General features: G+C 35.9%; 4 protein-coding genes across 5 annotated transcripts; 2 read left to right on the top strand and 2 right to left on the bottom strand.

The window, feature by feature from the left end:
• Nucleotides 1-446: 446 nt before the first annotated feature.
• On the top strand, nucleotides 447-5682 carry LOC108205902 (protein LSD1). Of its 2 annotated transcripts, none has more exons than XM_017376027.2 (7): nucleotides 447-843; nucleotides 3321-3434; nucleotides 4177-4287; nucleotides 4417-4529; nucleotides 5054-5134; nucleotides 5214-5285; nucleotides 5369-5682. In XM_017376027.2, the coding sequence occupies exons 2-7, from the start codon at nucleotides 3323-3325 to the stop codon at nucleotides 5399-5401; spliced, it is 522 nt and encodes a 173-aa protein (XP_017231516.1). In that variant the 5' UTR covers nucleotides 447-843; nucleotides 3321-3322; the 3' UTR covers nucleotides 5402-5682. The 2 variants fall into 2 exon arrangements, with proteins under 2 accessions (XP_017231516.1, XP_017231525.1); XM_017376036.2 differs by having other exon boundaries at nucleotides 600-750.
• An 873-nt stretch (nucleotides 5683-6555) lies between these two features.
• Nucleotides 6556-10276, bottom strand: LOC108213709 (vacuolar protein sorting-associated protein 2 homolog 2). Its single transcript, XM_017385508.2, has 11 exons — nucleotides 10088-10276; nucleotides 9723-9767; nucleotides 9337-9371; nucleotides 9183-9233; nucleotides 8518-8622; nucleotides 8369-8440; nucleotides 8202-8273; nucleotides 7902-7982; nucleotides 7748-7783; nucleotides 7585-7643; nucleotides 6556-6747 (listed from the first exon to the last, which is right to left on the bottom strand). Exons 1-11 carry the CDS (start codon nucleotides 10119-10121, stop codon nucleotides 6687-6689), a joined length of 651 nt encoding a protein of 216 aa, XP_017240997.1. The 5' UTR covers nucleotides 10122-10276; the 3' UTR covers nucleotides 6556-6686.
• Nucleotides 10277-10894: 618 nt separating this feature from the next.
• LOC108204674 (uncharacterized protein At4g14100) lies at nucleotides 10895-17531 on the bottom strand. Its single transcript, XM_064085772.1, has 3 exons — nucleotides 16990-17531; nucleotides 11785-11806; nucleotides 10895-11267 (listed from the first exon to the last, which is right to left on the bottom strand). Exons 1-3 carry the CDS (start codon nucleotides 17422-17424, stop codon nucleotides 11119-11121), a joined length of 606 nt encoding a protein of 201 aa, XP_063941842.1. The 5' UTR covers nucleotides 17425-17531; the 3' UTR covers nucleotides 10895-11118.
• Nucleotides 17532-18277: 746 nt separating this feature from the next.
• On the top strand, nucleotides 18278-21874 carry LOC108204671 (alpha-glucosidase). Its single transcript, XM_017374224.2, has 5 exons — nucleotides 18278-18565; nucleotides 18817-19523; nucleotides 19672-19902; nucleotides 20047-20693; nucleotides 20822-21874. The coding sequence occupies exons 1-5, from the start codon at nucleotides 18321-18323 to the stop codon at nucleotides 21710-21712; spliced, it is 2721 nt and encodes a 906-aa protein (XP_017229713.1). The 5' UTR covers nucleotides 18278-18320; the 3' UTR covers nucleotides 21713-21874.
• Nucleotides 21875-21888: the final 14 nt, after the last annotated feature.

The raw sequence follows: 21888 nt of genomic DNA, 5'->3' as shown, positions 1-21888 counted from the left end.
TTATTAAATACTCTCTCCGTCCCATTTTAGTTGTCAAATTTCCTTTTTTGTTGGTCAAATTGACTAACTTTTGACCAAAGATTACAAGTCACTCCTTCATTATTTTAAAAAACTGAAAATTACATTTTAAAGTAGATTAAAAGTTATTTCTGATGATATATTTTTTTTATTTTTCCAATTGATAAAATATTAATAAATTGCGGTCAAAGTTTGGTCAATTTGACCGGCACAAAACCAAATGTGACAACTAAAATGGGACGGAGGGAGTAACATTTAACCATAGTTTATGAATTACAATAATGATTCTTTTTATTTCTAAAATAAAATTAATAATTACAATTTGAGGAAAATAGCTAGATATACCAATCACTTGAAAAAAAATTAAATAAAAAACACTAATAAGTCGAGACTATGCAAAATGCCAGATATGCTGGGGTTGTCCAGCTAAGATTATGAATGGCCACGATAGAAAATTGATAGAATATGATTGAAATTGAAATTGGGCAACCGAAGTTTCCAATTATGTTCTTCTTGGTTGAAACATTCTAGATTTCTCTCTTCCTTTCTATTTATACACACGCACACACTACCATTATTATAATGTTTTTATTCTCTTGACATCCAAAAGTAAAGAATCTTGCAAAAGGAAGGAAGAAATAATTCAAACAAGAACAACATAATCCAAGCTTATCATTCTCTTCATTTTTGATATCTTGTTCTATATTCATTGTCAAAATCCAATCTTGGGAGGTGGGTCTGTGATTATATCTCTTGTTTCTTTGTATTTTCAAGAAAGTGTTGTTATTTCTTCTCAATCAGATTTGTTCAAGATCTTTCTCATAGGTAAGAAAGTACCCTTTTCTTGTTTTGATCGTAAATTTGAATCTTTTTTATTTTGGTTGAACTTATAATTTGGGGTTGACTTTGTTGATATTTTGTTTTAGATGTATAGTGGGTGATTATAACTGTATTGGGTAATTTTGATGATATTTATAGGATGAGCCGATGAGGAGATGATGAATTTATGAGTTCTGTTGTTGGTTTCGAGTTGCAGGAATGTTAATAGTTTTGTACTATGTGTGGTAGTGTCTGAAAATATAGTTGATAGAATTGGTGTTTTGTTGTATGAGATTGATAAGGATTATATGCATATGCTCACGATAATAAGCCCATAAGACCAATCTTGGAATCTTGGATGAATAGATTATTTACAGAGCGCTTTCATATGTTTCCTCGGTGTTGTAGATAGCTCTGTATGTTGCAATAAATACAGAAATGCTGGGTGAGCAGGATTGGGTAATGCTTGACCACAGGGCTTGTTTGTTTTGTTGAGTCTCAAGTTACGTAGTGAGCTAAAACTTCCATGGGAAATTTACATCGTACAGATCCGAAGTAACTAAAATATAGGTGTTTGATAGATCTTCTAATACCTGATATTAAAGATTTTTCAAGCCTATTTGTATTTCAGATTTGCTCTTGCCATGTTGTGTGGCGTTTTTCTCTTATAACAGGGTTCTGTTATTTGATACATAGTAAATTAGTGGCTTGTACAGTCATGTAGAACGATTTAAGATGTATTCCCTCAAAATTTCAGGGTATTAATTTGGTTATTTAATTGCAGAAATAAGCTTTAGCTATTTAACTCTCTAGTTGATCAGAATTTGTATACTTACAAATTCAAAACTTCCATGTCCAGATGAGTCTAGGAGAGAACTAGGAACCTCAATTTCAATTAAATGGAACTGCTTTTACTTGAATATTATTTTCAGAGTATATTGAATAAATGAAAGAATCTGAGGATACACTTTCAAATTGTTGAGAGCATGAGTCTTCTAGTACCAACTAGGGGTGTAAACGAGCCGAGCCGAGTCGAACACTGCCAGGCTCGGCTCGAGCTCGACTGAAAAGTTCGGGGCTCGAGCTCGAGTTCGACCGAGCCTTTAATTTCAAGTTCGAAGCTCGGCTCGTAAATAGTTCGATAGGCTCGAGTTCGGCTCGAAAGCTCGAATCGAGTTACCAAATATTGACAAAAACTCGAAATATGATCGGTTCGACTCGAGTTCGATTCGATTAAATATATAAATTATAAATAAAATATTAAATATATTTGTAAAAATATATTTATAATAAAAAAATTAAAAAATAATAGAGGCTCGATAAGGCTCGCGAATCTTACGAGCCGAGTAATTTGAAGCTCGAGCTCGGCTCGGTAAAACATTCGAATAGCTCGAGCTCGAGCTCGGCTCGATTATTACCGAATCAAATTTGAATATTTTCCGAGCCGAACTCGAGTAGCTCACGAATAGTTTGGTTTGTTTACACCCCTAGTACCAACTGCTTAGCTCTAGTTGTTAAAGTCATAAAATTTTCCGTTCAAGCATTTTGTGTTGGTAGGAATTCCCAAAAAGGATAGATTACTTTTTACCATACCTCCTGCTTTTCTTTGACAAGTGTTCTGGTTACCTAGAGTGTACCAAACGGTTTATATAGAATTGGGTTTGTTGGACCTGTAGGCTAACAATTTTTGTTCAAGGAATCAGTGACCAAGACTCCAAGAGTTTGATCTCTCTCTCTCTCTCTCTCTCTCTCTCTCTCTCTCTCTCTCTCCCTCCCTCCCTCCCTCCCTCACTTACTCACTCATATTACTGTACTGTAGTATAATCTCAAAATACAATTGAAATTATGTAAAGTAAAGAGCTTTAGTAGTGATTATCTATAGTAAATTATTCAATGGTTATTCTTCAAACTTTGAAGGATCAGAGTATACCCTTCTTCTGCAAGTCCTAATCTATGATCCTTAGCAATAGAGACAACAATGCATTATGTTATACAAAACATAATTGGCTCTTGCGTTGTGATTCCCACTGGGTTGGGTTGGTGGAGTGGGCATTGCTTCATGCGGCAGCTCAATTTGCATTTGGTGTATGTATCTTCCAGAAGACATCTAATAGTTGCGAATGAAGAAATAGTTTTTGTGGATACATGTCTCTCTAGAATGGTCATTTTTACAAAGTTGTGTACTTATTACACACCTGGACTTCTGTTTATAAATTGAATCCCTGTAGTTAACAATGCCAATAGTCACCCGCAATGTATTCTATTGAAATACTTCTCGCCTGAGGTCATGTTTAGACTACAGTTCTCTTAAATGTTACTTGTGTGGTTATAATAATTTAAAGATTTTGAAGCGAAATGTTTTCTGTGTAAAACTTGCAAGATATTATTCCACGAAGTTAAAATTCCAAAGGAGGGTGATATAACTACATTAATGCTCTTAGTACAGTTTAGATTAATGTGTATGATGTTTTTTTGCATTACAGCTATGCAGAGTCAGCTAGTGTGCAGTGGGTGTAGGACCATTCTTCTCTATCCAAGAGGAGCCGCAAACGTATGTTGTGCAGTTTGCAATGTAGTTACTACGGTACCACCACCTGGTATGGTCTACTGCTCTATTTCTCTCTTTGCATTTGTCTATATTATCTAGTAGTCAGTAAACATATATTTTCTATCATGGCGCCAAATATCCATACAAAATATTGCTGTCGCTTAAGGAGGAGAAACAAGATAGTCCTATTGTTTCCTATTGATATAGGCCTGCAAGTCATATTCTTTTTAAAAAGGAGCTATATAATTTATTATGTTCATGTACTTATTTTTACTTAAAGTATTCATGTGATATTGGACTTGTTGTTTACCTTAAATGGTTGAAACTAAGTGCTATCTTGCTAATGTATCTTGTACCAGTTTCTAAAGATATTATCGATTCCCATGCAAATAAATTGGCTGATTTCACTTGGCAAAAAAAAAAAAAAATTTGGCTGATTTCAAAAAGTTGTATTTGTGCTAGTTGCATTTGTCTAAATCTGTAAAGTTAATGTGTACTTGATTTATAATCTGCATAGAACTTATATATAAAAGTTGGTAATGGGTCGAATTTGGTTTGGACCAGTTTATCATACTGGACATCCCTACTTAAGGAGCTACTGTATAAATTTGTTGTGAAAAAATATTGGATGTTGGCATGTTTCCAATTTGTTAGTAAAGATCCTTGATCCTCGGACTTTTATTTATGTGATCCATTTTACATATATCACATGCATTCCTGTTTCTGTATATACTATTTTGTTTTGGTGCCACTACATGCTTCATCATCTTTTTGATTTGTAATACCCACAGGATTGGAAATGTCCCAACTAATATGTGGAGGTTGCCGTACATTGCTAATGTATACTCGTGGAGCTTCGAGTGTGAGATGCTCGTGCTGTCACACAGTGAACCTTGTGCCAGGTACATATGATTGTGAATTTTTTTTTTGCGTGTGTGTGTGTGCATTCTTTTCTCTCCCGCTCACATATTTTATCATCAATTAATTTCCTACCTGCTTGTTAATCTTGATTTTCTTTGTTTGATACATAGCATCGGGTCAGGTTGCTCATGTCAATTGTGGCAATTGCCGTACAACACTGATGTATCCATATGGAGCTCCATCAGTCAAATGCGCGGTTTGTCATTATGTGACAAATGTCAATGTGAGTCGTTTTGATCTATATTCTTTGTTTAGATGATAGACACCTATTCAAGTCTTTTATCCCTTTCTACATCTATTCATGTGTATGTTATTTTATATTTCACTGGCTGCTTTTAGTTTACATAGTAGGAGACCATTGTTTTTGGAAGTACTTTTTTTGCCTCGTGAATAGATTATCAATCTGAGTCATCCCATAACAATGCCGTCATATAATTTCTTGTTCTTCTCTCTACGTTTGCACATTTCTCTGCTAGATTCGGGCTGGATGGTGATTAGTTTAGTTACTCGACTCAATATTAATGATTCACATAATGTTGAATCCTTGTGAAAACAATTGAGCTTCTTTTAGTGGTTTCTCATAGCTGACTATCTTGGATCTGTTACAAGTCTTAATAGCATTTAGATGAGTTTGACCTCTGTATTTAGAAAATTGTCTGTTTGTGTGTGTATGTTAGATTACATTTAGCAGTTAATAGGAATTTTAAATTATCTCAAGTACTGAATATGTCTTGTGATTACTTGCAGATGGGTAATGCAAGGGTCCCAATTCCTGCACTGAGACCGAGCGGGGTGGCAACATCTGCATCAACAGCCTCTACTTCACCGGTAAGGCCTAATTTTGGTTGTATTACCAGTTGATTTGGGCCTGTACAGGGTATGATATATCATTTTCACATCTATATAGGCAATACCACGTCCTCAAAGTCAAACCGTTGTCGTTCAGAACCCAATGTCAGTTGATGAAAGTGGAAAACTGGTGAGATATTACCACCCCTCCTTTTACTTGAATAAAATGCCGAACTTCCCAAGGTGATCACTGACAATATGTAAATTTTGTAGGTGAGCAATGTTGTTGTTGGAGTTACAACTTAGTCAAAAGACTCAAGACTGCACAGCTTAGTTCCAAGACAACACAATTTCAAGATTCTGTTTAGTTTGTTAAACTGGACTGAGAGATGTGTTGTTTGTGCCTATTATTTGTAGGAAAAACTTGATGTACATTGACAGAATAGTGATTGGAAGTTTGTCACTCTTGGTTGTGATTAATGTATTAAATAAATATTTGCCGAGTAGCAAATTATTGCGTGTAATACAGAACGTGACAAATGTCCATATGATATCAAGACTCTGTATGATATGCAGATTTTTGTGTATTAATATATTGGGGTCACAGATTCAGTCAATTTTTATATTAATCCAGAGTAAGGAATTCAGTTCTATTAAAGTGAATATCTTATGGGTAGAGTAATATTTCCAATTATTATGGTGATGGTGAGATGGGATTTTTTCTTAGATCTTCACTTGGAAAGTCTGTTTGGGGTGAGCATCAGTCAGTTGGTTTGGCAAACCTGGACAGGAAATTTCATTTTTTTTTCCCGGCTTTTACAGCAGATTTAACTTGTGTATATAGGTGAGAAAGTATATGGTTCGAGTCCATGTAGCCGAGAAAGTTTTGAGTCCATATAATCAAGAAAGTCTAAGGTTCAAGTCTATATAACCAAGAAAGTTTCGAGTTCATATAACTGAGAAAGTCTACAATTCGAGTCTGTATATGGTTTGAGTCCATATAGCCGAGAAAGTATCGAGTCCATATAATTGAGAAAGTCTACGATTCGAGTCCGTAAAGCCCCAAACCCCTCAAAAATGAAAATAAATCATAGAAGAATAAAAACCTAGAATAGTAACCCGTATGCAGGTTTAACTTGTATATGGACTATAGTCTACCTCTGTTCATATCTTGCAGCAGTCATTTGGAATTTTTAAGGATGTATTTCTTAATATGAAGAAAGAATAGAAATGTACTCAAATGGTCTCCAGGATTTGGAGTACAAGGATACTAAAATTGCTATTAGATGCATGGTTTCAAAAACCATAAACTATATATATTGGTAGAGAGACACAAACATAAACTATATTTTGGTACAGAGAACAAGATTGGGAAGATTCATAATGCAGGGGAGGAAATTAATTTTTTCATCTTTATGTATTTATATATAATATAATTATAAACTGCAACCATGAAAACATCCAAGGCAATAATAGTACAGTAACTTTTAAATCTACCAGTTACACAAATATGTCATATATATGTTATTTATACAAGAGAGAAAAATAAACTATTTAGGACTCTGACTGTCCACTATGCAAGTATCAGGGATCATATGCGTCGAAGTGAAGCCAACCTCTTCTCGAGATCCTCAACATCATTAGACTGAGCGCTGCATATCAGTGAAAGAAAGATTGTTAGACAATTTGGCAAAAACACTTTACTGGAAGTCTGCAACTGATGTTACAACTACTACGTCATAAAAATCATGCCTATATTAGGATGGGTAGCGGTCCCTGGCATATGATTGCCAGGGACATCTTATATAACACAATACACATTGTTTTTTGGCCGTTGGATGAATATCCAGCGGTCAAGATTATGACTTTTTTTTAACACGTCTAGCGCATTTTAACCGCTAGACGAGTCCCCATCTAGCAGTTAAAAAGCGCTAGACAAGGTCATTTTCCTCGTCTAGCGGTTAAAAAGCACTAGACGTGTTAAAAAATTGTTATAATCCTGGCCGCTGGATACATTTAACGGCCCAGAACCTGTATGTTATTTAACAGTTCCCTGGCAATCATATATATGCCAGTTCCCTGGCAATCATATATATGCCAGGGAGCAGGACCCTTTTATGATTTAGTTTAAACAAAAGGGAAATGTAATTAAAAATAAAATATAAACAAGCATAAAGGAAAATCTATCTATAGATCAGACAGCTTTATTTATCTATATTCCTTTAGTATCAATTAAGTAGGGGGGATGTTCAGGAAACTAATGCATAGTATTGTAGTTTCTAACAATTGGTCTGTTAAGATACAGAGTAAAAAGATAGCCCATCACTGCACTTGCCGAAATGGTATTCAGCTGTTAATACAAATTGTGGGAACTTATAGGAAAAATGGAAGACGCTTAGACCCCAACCAACTCGGCCCTTCCAAAGTTCATAATGCACATATTATTATAGTTTTTAAACTGTTTTCCACGTAAGAGGTTTGTCACATACCTAGGTACAGCATTGTCAACCTTCTTCGAAGCAATTCGTCCTTTTGGGGCCGAAGACAACTGTCATTATACCAAACAAGAAAAATATGTCAACTCATTTACATTTTAACCAATCAAGATAGTGTCAAGTACAAGGGTCCATGTGACATCGATAGGAAGCCAACCTGTGATGCAATGTCCACACCAATCTCATCAAGCACCTGCAAATGTAATAAGCACAGAGTACTAGTGAGAAACCTTCAAAATCATTACATAGCGCAAGTAGCACTGACACTGATGGTATCAAACTACTTTCAGAGACAAGATATATAGTCTGACCTGGTTAGTAAGCTCCTCTGTTTCCTCTTCGGCCTCGTCCTTGTCAAGAGTTTCATCAATGGACTCTGACATCATTTCAATCTGGATGACAATAAAATACATATTAGCATTATGTTAATTAACACATGAAAAACAAGTACGATCACGTTCACTGATCATTTTGTCAGTTGTACATCAATAAAAATAATTTTAGGACAAATAACAACTGCAGTAGAATCAGTAATTGATATAGTGGTATCCAGTGCATGACTGCCAAGTGAAATATGATGTAGAACAAGTTCAGGGAATAGTAAGGTTTACCGTCATGTCCATCTGAGCTGACTGCTTCTGGAACTCCCTAACCACCTTAGCTTGTTTGGCAGGTTCCATTTGCTGGAAATAAATAAATAAATGAAAAGCTTAACATCAGAACCCAATATCAGCAGAACGGTGGAACAAGATTTATATGAAGGGCCCAAATAAACTACCTTGTTCATTGCCACCATTGCTTTTGTTGCACCTTTCATTCCTGTCGAAATTGAAGTGCTGGCGTACAAAGCCTGTAAAGTATAAAATTAGAGCATGTAAAAATCGGTCCAAGCATCTAACCAATAATTGGAGTTGAGCATTTGTTTACCTGTGTATGTGTAGCCACTCCTCTTATCTGTGCACGACTCCCCTGCAGATTTGTTATTTGCTGCCTAAGACGTACAAGCTGACGAGCCAAGATCTTGGTGGCAGCCTGCTCTAGATTTAAAGGAATTAAGAAACGAAAAAGATAATAATCTAAATTGCAGGAGCTAATTAAAATATTCAGCCACAACATGGGGAGTAAAGTCGTGACATTTTTTAGCCACTCCCTGAATTTAATACATGTTTACTTGTAGTTAAGAAGACAAGATGACAACATAAGCAGAGGATTGATTCTAAGCTAATTACAAGGTCTTAAGTAAACACTAGTATATTGATGGCAATACATCAGAGTATGAGACACAAGCTGGCACACTCATTTTGGATGGCAACAGCTACTGCTTTAGGGTAAATACAATCCAAGAGGACAAATATCTTAGAAATCCCGCTGGCACACTCATTTTAGATGGAAACAGCTACTGTTTTAGGGTAAATACAATCCAAGAGGACAAAAACCTTGGAAATTCGCACATCAGCATTTAAAGAATTAAAACAAAACCAAAAACCAGATTTTGCTAACATAATAACAAAAGAATTTATCGAACATTACTTTCATTTATTTATTTAGGTTTCATAAAGCTATGATAAAATCAATTAATGAATATAACTTGCCTCATTCCCAGTTTTTGCTGTTCTCTTTATCTCCGCCACAAGTTTCCTCTCCTACAAAATTTATTAAAATCACGGTCAGACTTTGAAGGGTAAGTTTAGAATGAACAATTCTCCCTTTCTCCTTGTGAGATTAAAATTGAGGGAAGTTGCATACCTCTAATTCTAAAGATGCAATCTCACGCTCAATGCCTGTCATAAATAATTAAAAGATCATCGGGTAATACAAGGTACATTGCATAATGTATAGTAACTATTCAGTATATGCAAATCATTTGACTATATAAGACACTATTCAAGCACATTGTGCCAATGTCGTGATCATCGTGACATATAAAAAATTCTTCAAAAGCCCGAGCTACTCAGTAGGTTTTTGCTTCTTGTTGAAACTGAGCTCTTAGGCACACACAAACACATATACACCCGGCTGAATCAACGGATAAATAGTCGAATCTTCAGCTCATCTCATAATTACACTTAAATGCAATATAATCACATATCGAATCGAGCAACGGAATACGAAAGAATTGAAAGTAACAATACCTCTAGTAGCAACAGACATCTCCCTTTTGCTAGTCCTCAATGCATCTGTCAATTATAACATAACAAACCCCCAATTACTCTCAATTCACACCGTATTAAACATATAACAACAACTTAATAAAAATCACCATAAAAAAAAAAAGCAAAATAAATACAATTCATTTTTCAAAATCATCAATAATCACAAGGCAAGACTCATATACACATCAAAATCAATATAAATATACAGAACATCAAAACCAAAGCACAATGAGACATAGAAATCACGAAAAAAATGAAAAAAAGGGGGGAAATCAACAAATTAAAGACAAATTAAATGTAAATTAAACGAATGTAGAGCTTAATTGAAGGGGAATAAATTGTACCTTTGGGAGATGTTTTTTTCCTGAAGAGATTCATTTTGTGATGAAACCCTAGATTTTGGTGAGTTGTAAACTAGCTTAAGCTGCTTCAACTGTGTGCTTTTAGTGTGTGAAAATAAGGAAAGAAGAGGGGTTTAGGGGAGTGCCTCGGGGAGCGTGCACCTTTTTCTTCTTTTTTCCTATATCTATTTTACAAAATGTATGTATGTGCTGTTTTATCTATGTGTCTAACATTCGAGGTTCAAAGTAGCCGTTACGATTAGGTTTATTTACTATTATGTCCTCACGACTTCTTTTTGATTTTTTTTTTTATTTTCAGAAATATGCCTCATAGCTCGTGTGACCTTTTTCTCCATTGACAACTTACGCATAATTAGAATTATATCCAAAAAATTTATCAATCTCATCAAAAAACATGTAAAAAAATTTATCTTAAAAAGTAATGAAGAAAATCTAAAATAAACTAAAAAACTTGACTTTTCTTGATTTTATAATCGTAAATTATCTTTGGACCAAGATAGATATTAGCGGCATCTCAAAAACATCCGGGTCGAAATACTTGTGTAAAACATGATTTCAAAATTTTCTTTTTATGTATACAAATTTAAACATTAAATTTTTATAAAAAAAAGTTTAAAAAATGATAAAACAACATCTTTACGAAGTTTTAAAATGCGTGCCGACTTCTCGTCCCCCAATATAAAGAATTGAGCGAAAGGAGTATGTTTTTTAAGACCTGAGGTATTATTCAATTTTCTTCCAACAACTGATGGAAACCTAATACGAATGAAAATTTTATTTTAACATTATAAAAAATTATAAGATCATATATCAAGAATCATTTTCTACATGTTCTTTTGTTAATTTAGTGGCATATATGAGATTTTGCCTATACACGACGGATCATAGAGTCCGAACCTAATGATTCGGCCAATTCGATGATCTTTCTTATTACATACAGCACACACAGATGCATAAACTATATATGAACCACATACGTGGTAAGATACATTGCAAGTGATTGATCGTTAAAATTAGATTCTATATATACCAAATCTCTTTTTATCCATTCCTTTCTTCTTCAGCTCGCCAGAATCATTGAAACAGTACACAGGTGCTTGCCAGTAGCTATGGTCAAGCACTTTCCCCACTTCAAATGTCATCACGTGTTCAGTTCCTTGTCCTGCATTTTGCAACCACAACTATATTATAGCTCTTAAAACTAATTGGCTATGGAAACGTACTTCTTTTCGAATATAAATTATCTAACCACTCCCTATGGTCTATTAGATTCTTTACGTTTTTTTGACACGCATATTGAGGCTTTTATAAATATAAAAGTATAATTTCATAATTTTTTTAATTTTTTTTTCTGAAAAAAAGTTTGACATTTAAACTTTTATCTAAGAAAAAAAAATCATAAAAATATTACGGAACTATACTTTATAAGAGTTTCAGAATACGTGCAAACAGTGTATGTAAAAAATTCACCGGAGACGAAGGGAGTATTATTTAGCCAACATCATTGTAGATGATCGAATTATCACCGAAGGGATGTAAGATTCTATCACAAAATCAACTTATTAAAAATATTTTTTTTAAAATTATAATATTAATGGTAAATTTTCTCGGGAACCGGTTATCTTCATGTTAAACCTAATTGATGAAATTTGAAGTTGATTAAAAAAGTACACGATTACCTTCCAAAGATTTCCAAGCAACTAGGCCTGTTCACGAACAGAGCTGTTCGCGAACAAGCTCGTGTTCGGCTCGTTAAGAACTCGCTCGGCTCGGCTCGTTAATAAAATCGAGCTCGAGCTCGAACTCGAAAATTTGTTCGTTAAGCAAAACGAGCTCGAGCCGAGCTTCAGTATGTTCGGCTCGAGCTCGGCTCGAGCTCGGCTCGAGCTCGTTCGGCTCGAGCTCGCTCGTTAAAAGCTCGAAAATTATGAATTTTTTGTGCCCAGAATATTTTTATAATACTTGTACATAGCTTTCTAACGTTTAAAGATAAAAATTACATAATAAGGACTTGCTAATCATAATTTACATCACTTGGTCTAGACAAAAATATACTATCTTAAGTCATTCTAGATTGCATCTCAAAAATTAGCAACCAAAAGTCCAAAATAGAATCCAATGCAACTGCTTCACATTTCTAGCTCGAAACTTGATAAACCTGCAAAATAAACGGCAAGATCTTAAAAAGGAACTTTGCTGACAAGCAACTATTGCAGTTAATAAAAAAAAATATTGAAGAAATGACTAATGAGTATCTTCCTCAAGATCAGTGGTTAAATAATTTTATCTAATCAGGTGTGGTTTATCAGCAGTGGCTTAAGTTATCAACAAGGCTGTGATGGCTTCTAAAGCTTCATAAAAATACAAAAGCGGTGGTAATAAAGCTTACCTTCATATATAACATATGCAGCATCTCACATGATATCAATTATGCAGTAGTTGAGATTTAATCAAACAATATTTAATTGATTTTGCAGATTATCAGTCTTAGTGCTTCTGCCAACAAGCTTGATATAAGTATAATATGACTAGCTGTCTAATTTCAACTATATTCTCACAAGCTGATCAATTACAAGACTGTGATTTGAAATAACAGATTGAAAATTTGGAGTTGCTTTTGTTGCAAGCTCCAACACATCATATAAGAGGCAGTGAAAGCAAGGCTCTAAGCCAAATGCTGAGCCAGAAGATCAAGAAGAGTTGAAGAGTTAAAGGACATTGCTACATACCTCAAAAGAAGTACCCTGTTATCGTCGTTTAATCCAAATGTATCACAATCTCCTTTTCCTCCTCCTGTAAACATTTTAAAAGATCAAATTAAAGCATGCAAGACTAAAGAAATATTTAATTATTAAGTGTATACTACCAAGGGTATCCGTTTACCTGTTTAGCTTTTTTCAATCCATACAATTCACGAACCCAGTCTGCTCCACACAGCAGCACCTCAACAGTTTCGGGTTTCAAACAAGAGCGATGCGGTTCTATCACTCTACTACCTGCACTAAATGTTGACTCTGACGCAACTGTGCTAATAGGAATACTCAGTATATCAGCTGCCATTTTGGACAGAATTGGAAACTTTGATGAGTTTCCTTTCCACCAAGCAAGAACATCAAACTTTGAAGTCGGAGCTACAATTTTCTCACTCAGGTACTCTTCTAGTTCAGACTTTGTAGGCTCCAGAATGCCGCCACTTTCCCGAATGAAGCTCTCGTAATCATTGATGCCCTGGGGTGTTTCACTATGTTCAGCCATGAAATTTGCATCAGAAGAAGATATTCCAGATTCATTCTTTTCTTTGCTAGCATCCTTTTCTTCCCTGCAATATTCTAAATACAAATCAGTCAAGGCATTTCCTAAGTATGACAAATTTGTTTCTGAATCACTTGCAATTGGATATAGGGTAGGAAAACAAAAGGCTGGAAGTTTCATTTTAAACCGCGGATCCATGACAGCGCCAATTGCCATTACCAAGTTAGTTTCCCCCCAATATTTTTCAAACTTCAATTCCATTTTTCGTGCCATCTCTCGAATATGCAGATTAGGATCGATGGCTTTTTTGTCAATTATTTGCTTGACTCTTCTTATTTCTGATAAAAACAAATTTGATGTTGAATACCCCGTTCCGGAGACAACCTTAGTGACATCAGAAAATACCTCCAGAAAGGAACACACTCCTGCAACTCTTTCCCAGTCCTCCTCACTTGGTACATACTCTTTAAAGCCCTGATCAGATGTGCTATATATAAGAAAAACATTTTTAAACTCAATAGCACATGCCAACATGTTATATGTCGAATTCCAGCGAGTTGAAACATCCAAAATCAGCTTCTTACATTTCAATCCTAATGACTTTGAAATTTCAGCAAACTTAATTCTACGACCCTCTGAGGCTGCTATATACTTAACCCCATCCCTGACTTTATCCACTATTTCCTCAGTTGGGTCTAACCCATCCTGCACACATAAGTTCAATATGTGTGCACAGCAACGAGCGTGAAACATTTTTCCCTCAATAGGCAATGACCTTCTAACACTAAAGGTTTGTTTTAAATATCTTAAAGCAACGTCATTTGCAGCAGCATTATCTACAGTTAGCGTCCCAATTTTATCAACAATTCCCCATTCATCCAAACATTTGAACAAAGCTTCTGAAATTATAAATCCGCTATGTGGGGGAGGGACATTACAAAAGTTAAGGACTCTCATGTTTAACCTCCAATCAGCATCAATCCAGTGACCCGTGACAACCATATAACCAATTTTCTGATGTGAGGAAGTCCACATATCAGTTGTAATATTAATCTTTCTAACTAATTTAAACAATTCTCTTAATTTAGTTTTCTCAATTTCGTAAGTACTGAAACAATCTTTTCTAACAGCGTGCCTACTAATTTTCTCCCAAAAAGGGGTAGCCGTTCTCATAACCTTGTCAAACATAAAGCTCTCAACATGTCTAAAAGGCAGTTCATTTACTAAAATATAATGAGAAATAACTTTTCTCATTTCAGCATGATCATATTTGAAAGTACCAAGTGTTACCTCCGTCGATTTCGTATCACTCGGTTGAAACTGAAGTAGTGCTTGACTTGTTTGTCCATATGACTTCAGACATTTATCGACATGTCTGTTTAATGTGGTTGTGCACCCTGTAGCATCACATTTCATCTTTTGCTTGCAAAATCTACAAATAGCACTCTTCTGTTGGTTTTCTTCGACCAGGTCCATATATGCCCAGCAGCGAGCTTTCTTCTTCCTCGACTTCTTCTGGTAAGGCTGTGATTGTTGAGTTTCATGGCTGCCACTTTTTCTTTTTCTCGAGATTTCCTCTTGTTCAGGCACTTGAAATTGTTGCTGTTCTGATATGTCGTTATTATCACCAATTTCACCGACATCTTCAGATTCTGATTCATCACCAAGACTTCTTAATTGTTCAAATTCTGCATTTTCTGGAATAACTTCAAAGTGATTCTTTTTTCTCTTGGAAGGCGCCATTACAGTTCTGCAACACCATAGAACAAGATTAGGATATGATCAACTATTAAGTTGGTGAAAGTACAGAATTCATGGAAATAGATGATACTGAATAACTGCTAAGAAATAATATTATATGGCTACTGGTTCTGATTTTAACAAATTCATTAGGATATGATCAACGACAAATAAATCAGGAGTTGCCAATATGTAGTTCCTGTAATGTAAATACAATACAACAAATTCCAACAGACTAGATGACTTGAGTCTTTGAGCACTAAAATGGAATTTGAACAAGTTCAAGAAGCAGCTTATAAGTATTTTTCTAAAATGATCACAGTGTACTAAAGTCATTTCTGAACCTGTTGGAACAACACTGGGTCAGGGACCCTAGATGGAACCAAATATTAGTAAAGTCTGGGCAGATGCCAAGAGAGAAGAAACTGCATTTAGCTCAGAAGCACAACATTGGTGAATTCTTATCTATGCCAATAAAGTAACTGTAACAACTATTTACTTGCTTCAGAAATCAAAGCAACATCGCAAAAGCCAGGTCAAGTTAATACAAGTAGCTATCCCAGCAATTCACTTCACATGCAATTACACATGCATTGTCTTTGATGCTAATCAAAATACATTATACGAAGTTAACAATAACCAAATCAAACCAAGTGTATCCGGTGCATCATTCCTAAGGCTAAGTAGATAAAATGTACACAAACTACCCTCCCAAGAGTAGAGAGTTTTGCTATGAGAATCTATCCATATACAATAATTTACAAACACAATTTTTGGCATAAACAAACTATCTGCTCATTGGTTTTTGGTATTTAAAATTAAGTATCTTCAGATGTGCAACTAATAATTACGACCGTCAATATTCTGGTACAAAGACACACAAGCAGTCAATTACCTAATTCTTGTTTAACAAATACACAAAAACAAAAATTTTGATGCAAATTAGCCGGTTCCTTTTATCCTAAACACAAATACTCATTTAAAATTGCATCTTGCATTAAGATCAAGGAAAATGCAAATTAGCTCAGATACATTGTGCTTGTTATAGGCTTGTAGCTGGCTGTTACTTCTCTAATTCATCTGTAATCTGTTACTATTCCTAATGTGTAAACTAAATTTTAATATAAGTTCTTGCCATCACATCCTAATTAAATCATAAAGATACAATATATAAGTACATAACACTCATCAGTCATCACTCATCATCAGCATTTCAACTTAAAAAAAAGAAAAGAAAACCAAACTAAGTCCGCAAACATCAACAACAGAAGGTGAGTCTTTTAATCACAGCCAAGGGCAAATAGACCAAAACCCACAAATAAGAAACTTAAACTATAAAACTACTCAATAATTCAAATAAGAACACAAATTACAAAGTAAATGACAAAGTTTTAGTAGTTTGTAAACCTAATTGATGAACAAGTAAGAGCACATAGATGATAGAAATGGAACAATAAAGAAAGCTGGGAACTTACATTTACTTCACGGGAGATTAGCATACGCGAGATTTAGCCGTTTAGGAGATTGTTTTGAATCAAAGATTCGTTTTTGGGGATTTAGAAATGAGGGATTAAAGAGGCTCTGACTAGTGACTACAGTATACGCTTGCTTTAGGTTTTTAACTATTGGGCTGGGTTTTTTTTGTTGGGTTGGGCTAATATTTTAACGAGCTCATAACGAGCTGTTCGGTAAACAACAAACTCGGTTCGGCTCGATATGTTCGCGAACAAGCTCGTGTTCGGCTCGTTAGTTAACGAGCTCGAGCTCGAACACGTTTTTTTGTTCGGTAAGAAAGCTCGGCTCGGCTCGGTTCGTCAGAAAAAAAATAAAAACTCGGCTCGTTTATGTCAAAACTCGGTTCGGCTCGGTTCGTGAACAGCTCTACAAGCAACCGGTCTTTTATAAGCAACTTCCTCGTAGTACATCATAAACCCATCTACGATCCAGGCGTTACATAAAAAGTCATCCATATACACTTGTCCAACGTACTTTGCCCCCCGGAACCAATCCGGCCTGACCATTCCCCCCTGCAGAACTGAACATTCTTTACTTGAATCCACCGTAAAGCGAAAACTCGTGCCGTTGCTCCATTCGGGACCGTAAAGAAGCTTTCCTAACTGTCTCTGAACTATGCTCATGCTAACACCGTTAGTCCAGTCGTACCATAACTCCAGTGTGTCGAGTTGAGTTTTGTTTTCGCTTTGCCAGATTATGGTGGAGTGGAATTGCTCTGGCCATGTAGTTGGAGTTGGATCAGCGAGTCTTGCTGATGATGAAGTTATGGAGGTGGTGAAGAGAATGAGAAAATAGAGGATGAGAGGTGCCATGGAAATGATCAGTTGAGTTTGGATGCAATGATTGAGTGGGGGGAAATAGATAAGAAATGCTGGGCTAGTTTTTGAACAAATAACGTTTGTTGGATATTTGAACAAAAATAACACATCTCATCTCATGTTCACTGTTTTCAGAGCGTCATTTCTTTTTGGCTTCAGATCACAAGAAGTCAGACAAGGTATATTTCAAAGTGTGTGTCAAGGAGTCAAACAAGGTACTCCCTCCATCCCCTTTTGCTTTTCGAGGAGTCAAATTTATCAATTTTTGACTAAATATTATAAATTATCTACTTATCATTTCTAAAATCTGAAAGTTTCAAATTAAAATAGATTAAATATACTTTTTAGTGATATAATTTTTATTATTTTTCTCAATTATCTGATACATATGTAAAGTTCAGTCAAAATATAGTAAATTTGACTAATCAAAAGTCAAAATGGGGACGGAGGGAGTATATTTCGAAACGAAGAGAATATAAACCAACAAAGATTATTTAATTTACAATATCGTTATGTACGATCCTGTGTTTTTCTAGTTTTTACTGTTGAATCTGATTGCTTTTTGGCTTCAGATCACAAGACATGTAGTTACAGCAAAATTATAATCCTTAAAGAATCGTTTTCTCATTAAAAAAACGAGCTCGACTTGTTTTTTGCCGGATTTCCATGACCCTGAAAGTGAAAACGATGGTTATTAATTATTGAGCACAATAGTTGGTACAAGTACAAAACAAATACAAACAATCACAATTGTGAAATGTGACAAACTAGTATTCGTCATGTGGACTTTAATATTGAATAGGAAAAGATGATCATGAGTTCTTGACTATAAAAATGTGAGAGGCAAGCCAGAATCTTATCAACATTGTCAGCAAGTGATCAAAAGAAAAATGAGAGTACAAACACATTATTCTCCTCTGCATTTCAGAGCACTACTGATAAATCTTTTCCTAGTTCATTCTTTCTGGGCTGTTATATCAGCACAAGGAAATGGACAACCTATTGGCTTTGGCTATATTGTCCGAAAGGTATCTGTGGTTAACTCCTCATCGTCGTCGTTGTTTGCTGATCTTCAACTCATCAAGTCTTCCTCAGTGTTTGGACAAGATATTCAGAATCTCAGGCTAACTGCATGGTATTTTTTTTTTCAAATTTAATATCATTTATTTTATTTTTTGTATATTTCTTGCAATTGGCGTTAGCAATGTTCTTGTTCTCTCAGTTTTGCACTATGTAAGCAACTGTCTTGGACGGCTACTAGTAGAATTATTTAAGTTTCATATTTTAGTAATAAGTTGAATAATCCTGGGAATACAATGTAGTTTGTAAGCTAAATCATTTTGTATCTTGGATGAAAGAAACAACTGAAGTGTAATTTATCTGCAGTTTTGAGACAAGTGACAGACTGAGAATCCACATAACAGACGCTGATCATACCCGATGGGAAATCCCACAAGACGTCCTTCCTCGTCCACCCTTACCCTCCGCGAAAAACTATTTGCACATGCCAGTAAGACACAAGTCCACACCAAAAAGCTATCAACTCTCCAGCCCAAACTCAGACCTCATTTTCACACTCCTAAACACCACCCCTTTTGGCTTCACCATCACACGTCGCTCCTCAGGCGATACTCTCTTCAGTACAGAGCCTGACGTGGAAAATCCCAACTCAACATTCCTCATTTTCAAAGACCAGTTTCTCCAAGTCTCCTCTTCTCTCCCGGCCAACCAATCTTCTCTTTATGGCCTAGGTGAACACACAAAAAAAACATTCAAACTTGCACACAATCAAACGCTTACAATGTGGAATGCTGATATTGGGAGTGCAAATCTGGATGTTAATCTATATGGTTCACATCCGTTTTATATGGATATCCGGTCACCAGACTCTGGTGTCGCAGGGTCTACTCATGGAGTTCTGTTACTTAATAGTAATGGGATGGATATTGTGTATGACGGGGATAGAATTACTTATAACGTGATTGGAGGTGTTCTTGATTTGTATTTCTTTGCCGGAACTTCTCCCAAGATGGTGATGGATCAGTATACACAGCTTATTGGCAGGCCTGCACCAATGCCTTACTGGTCTTTTGGTTAGTCCCTTTGTTTCAATTTATTACATCTTTATAAAATTGTTTCTGCTAGATTGTTGCTAAATTTTCTAATGATGTACAAATGATCAAACACCTGCATAATAATGTTGTTAAATGACTAACAAATAATTTTCTCGAATGGACACAGGGTTTCACCAATGTCGTTGGGGTTACAAAAATGTTTCTGATGTCGAGGGAGTTGTTGACAGTTATGCAAAAGCCAAAATACCTTTAGAGGTTATGTGGACAGACATCGACTATATGGATGCTTTCAAGGATTTTACACTAGACCCCATCAACTTCCCTGCAGACAAGATGATCAAATTTGTTAATAAGCTTCATCAAAATGGCCAAAGATATGTACTAATCTTAGACCCTGGTAGGTTATATCACGCGTTATTACATAGTTTCTTTATGAAGTTTCTGTGCATCTTACAAAATGTTAGCTCAGGCATAATTGGACTCTGATTTCAACTTCTTTCTGTACTTTGCTTCTTCATAATTTTTGCCATCTTGAATACAGGTATCAGTGTGAACAAGACATACGAAACCTACATAAGAGGTATGAAAGCTGATATTTTCATAAAACGTGATGGAACCCCTTACCTGGGTCAGGTTTGGCCAGGTCCTGTTTACTATCCTGATTTTATAAATCCGCATGGCCAAACCTTTTGGGGTGATGAGATCAATAGGTTTCGGGGTCTTGTCCTCTATGATGGGATCTGGCTTGACATGAATGAGCAATCTAATTTTAATACTTCACCAGCAACTTCATCGTCCTCACTTGACAACCCGCCTTATAAGATCAACAACTTTGGAAGTCAGAGTTCCATTAACACTAGAACCGTTCCAGCTTCTTCTATACATTATGGTAACATCACAGCATACAATGCTCATAATCTTTATGGATTCTTAGAATCTCAAGCCACTAATAAGGCCCTAATCCAAACAACTGGAAAAAGGCCATTCATACTCTCGAGATCAACTTTTGTTGGCTCAGGGAGAGTCACTGCACACTGGACAGGAGACAATGCTGCCACATGGGATGACTTGGCATATTCTATTCCCACTATCCTGAGTTTTGGACTATTTGGAATTCCAATGGTTGGAGCAGATATATGTGGCTTTTCTGGAAACACAACGGAAGAACTTTGTAGGCGTTGGATTCAGGTACATTAGTGTTCTACTTCTTCCCATACAATTTAAAGTGATGAAATCAGTTGCAGTAACACCATCTAAGTAACTTATAGTAGAACAAAAGTAATTCATTCCCTGTTCACACTGGTACCTTGCTGCAGCTTGGAGCTTTCTATCCTTTTTCAAGAGACCACTCTGCCATTGATGCTAATCGTCAAGAGCTGTACCTTTGGAGCTCAGTGGCTGCAACAGCAAGGAAGGTTCTTGGACTCCGTTACAAGCTACTCCCCTACTATTACATGCTCATGTACGAGGCACACTCGAAAGGGACCCCCATTGCCCGCCCCCTTTTCTTCTCATTCCCTGAAGACACACATACTTATGAAATCAATACACAATTCCTTATCGGTAAAGGTGTCATGGTTTCACCAGTTTTGAGTCCAGGAGCAGTGACAATCGAGGCTTACTTTCCAGCAGGAAACTGGTTCAATTTATTCAACTACTCCCTCTCAGTGAGCCTGGAACAGGGGAAATATGTGACTCTTGACGCGCCATCAAATGACATAAATGTACATATACGAGAAGGTAACATATTGGCAATGCAAGGAGAAGCAATGACAACAACACAAGCTAGGATGACACCTTTCCACCTACTAGTTGCTGTCAGAAGAACGGAGAATTCAACCGGTGAAGTGTTTTTAGACGACGGTGAGGCTGTGGAGATGGGAAATGAAGGGAGAAACTGGACTCTGGTGAGACTTCACAGTCAAGAAAGAGGTAAGAAAGTAGAGCTGCAAACAGAAGTTGTCAATGCAGGATTTGCGCTGAGTCAGAAGCAGATTATAGATAAAGTGACATTTATTGGATTGAAAAATGTCGATAAGCCTGTGAACTACAAGCTAACAAATTCTGCAGGAGCAACACTACGAAGAAAATCTTCTGTAACAGCTAACCATGATGGCAATGGGGAGTTTATGTGTGTTGAATTGTCAGGGTTATCATTACTAATTGGCGAAGAGTTTAAGTTAACCTTGAGTCTCTCTGAGGAATGATAATCTGGTTTGATTAACTACTATGTAATAGCCTTACAAAAGATAAGCAGCTTCAGAGGTTGCACAGGTTGTTAAAACCCTGAGTTGATGTTCTACACCTTCCTTGAGTGCACACAATTACATCTGATAGAAATAATTGAATTACCTATGTTTGATTGGTCATTAATCTATATTTT

The sequence above is a fragment of the Daucus carota genome, chromosome 1 (genome assembly GCF_001625215.2).
Source record: "Daucus carota subsp. sativus chromosome 1, DH1 v3.0, whole genome shotgun sequence".
NCBI classification, from domain to species: Eukaryota; Viridiplantae; Streptophyta; class Magnoliopsida; order Apiales; family Apiaceae; genus Daucus; species Daucus carota.
The sequence above is the reverse complement of the archived record's forward strand: the minus strand, read 5'-3'. Positions and strand labels throughout refer to the sequence as shown.

Excerpts from the sequence above, each read along its gene's own strand:
- LOC108205902 (XM_017376027.2), top strand. The coding sequence starts at position 3,323 with ATGCAGAGTCAGCTAGTGTGCAGTGGGTGTAGGACCATTCTTCTCTAT. Across the intron at positions 4,288-4,416 it reads CACAGTGAACCTTGTGCCAG|CATCGGGTCAGGTTGCTCAT; the intron begins GTACATATGATT and ends TTTGATACATAG. Across the intron at positions 5,286-5,368 it reads TTGATGAAAGTGGAAAACTG|GTGAGCAATGTTGTTGTTGG; the intron begins GTGAGATATTAC and ends TAAATTTTGTAG.
- LOC108213709 (XM_017385508.2), bottom strand. The coding sequence starts at position 10,121 with ATGAATCTCTTCAGGAAAAAAACATCTCCCAAAG. Across the intron at positions 9,234-9,336 it reads TTGCATCTTTAGAATTAGAG|GAGAGGAAACTTGTGGCGGA; the intron begins GTATGCAACTTC and ends TAAATTTTGTAG. Across the intron at positions 7,644-7,747 it reads GTGTGGACATTGCATCACAG|TTGTCTTCGGCCCCAAAAGG; the intron begins GTTGGCTTCCTA and ends GTATAATGACAG.
- LOC108204674 (XM_064085772.1), bottom strand. The coding sequence starts at position 17,424 with ATGGCACCTCTCATCCTCTATTTTCTCATTCTCTTCACCACCTCCATA. Across the intron at positions 11,807-16,989 it reads AAGTTGCTTATAAAAGACCG|GTTGCTTGGAAATCTTTGGA; the intron begins GTTGCTTGTAGA and ends TGAACAGGCCTA. Across the intron at positions 11,268-11,784 it reads TGCTTGGAAATCTTTGGAAG|GACAAGGAACTGAACACGTG; the intron begins GTAATCGTGTAC and ends TGCAAAATGCAG.
- LOC108204671 (XM_017374224.2), top strand. The coding sequence starts at position 18,321 with ATGAGAGTACAAACACATTATTCTCCTCTGCATTTCAGAGCACTACTG. Across the intron at positions 19,903-20,046 it reads TGTACTAATCTTAGACCCTG|GTATCAGTGTGAACAAGACA; the intron begins GTAGGTTATATC and ends TCTTGAATACAG. Across the intron at positions 20,694-20,821 it reads TTTGTAGGCGTTGGATTCAG|CTTGGAGCTTTCTATCCTTT; the intron begins GTACATTAGTGT and ends ACCTTGCTGCAG.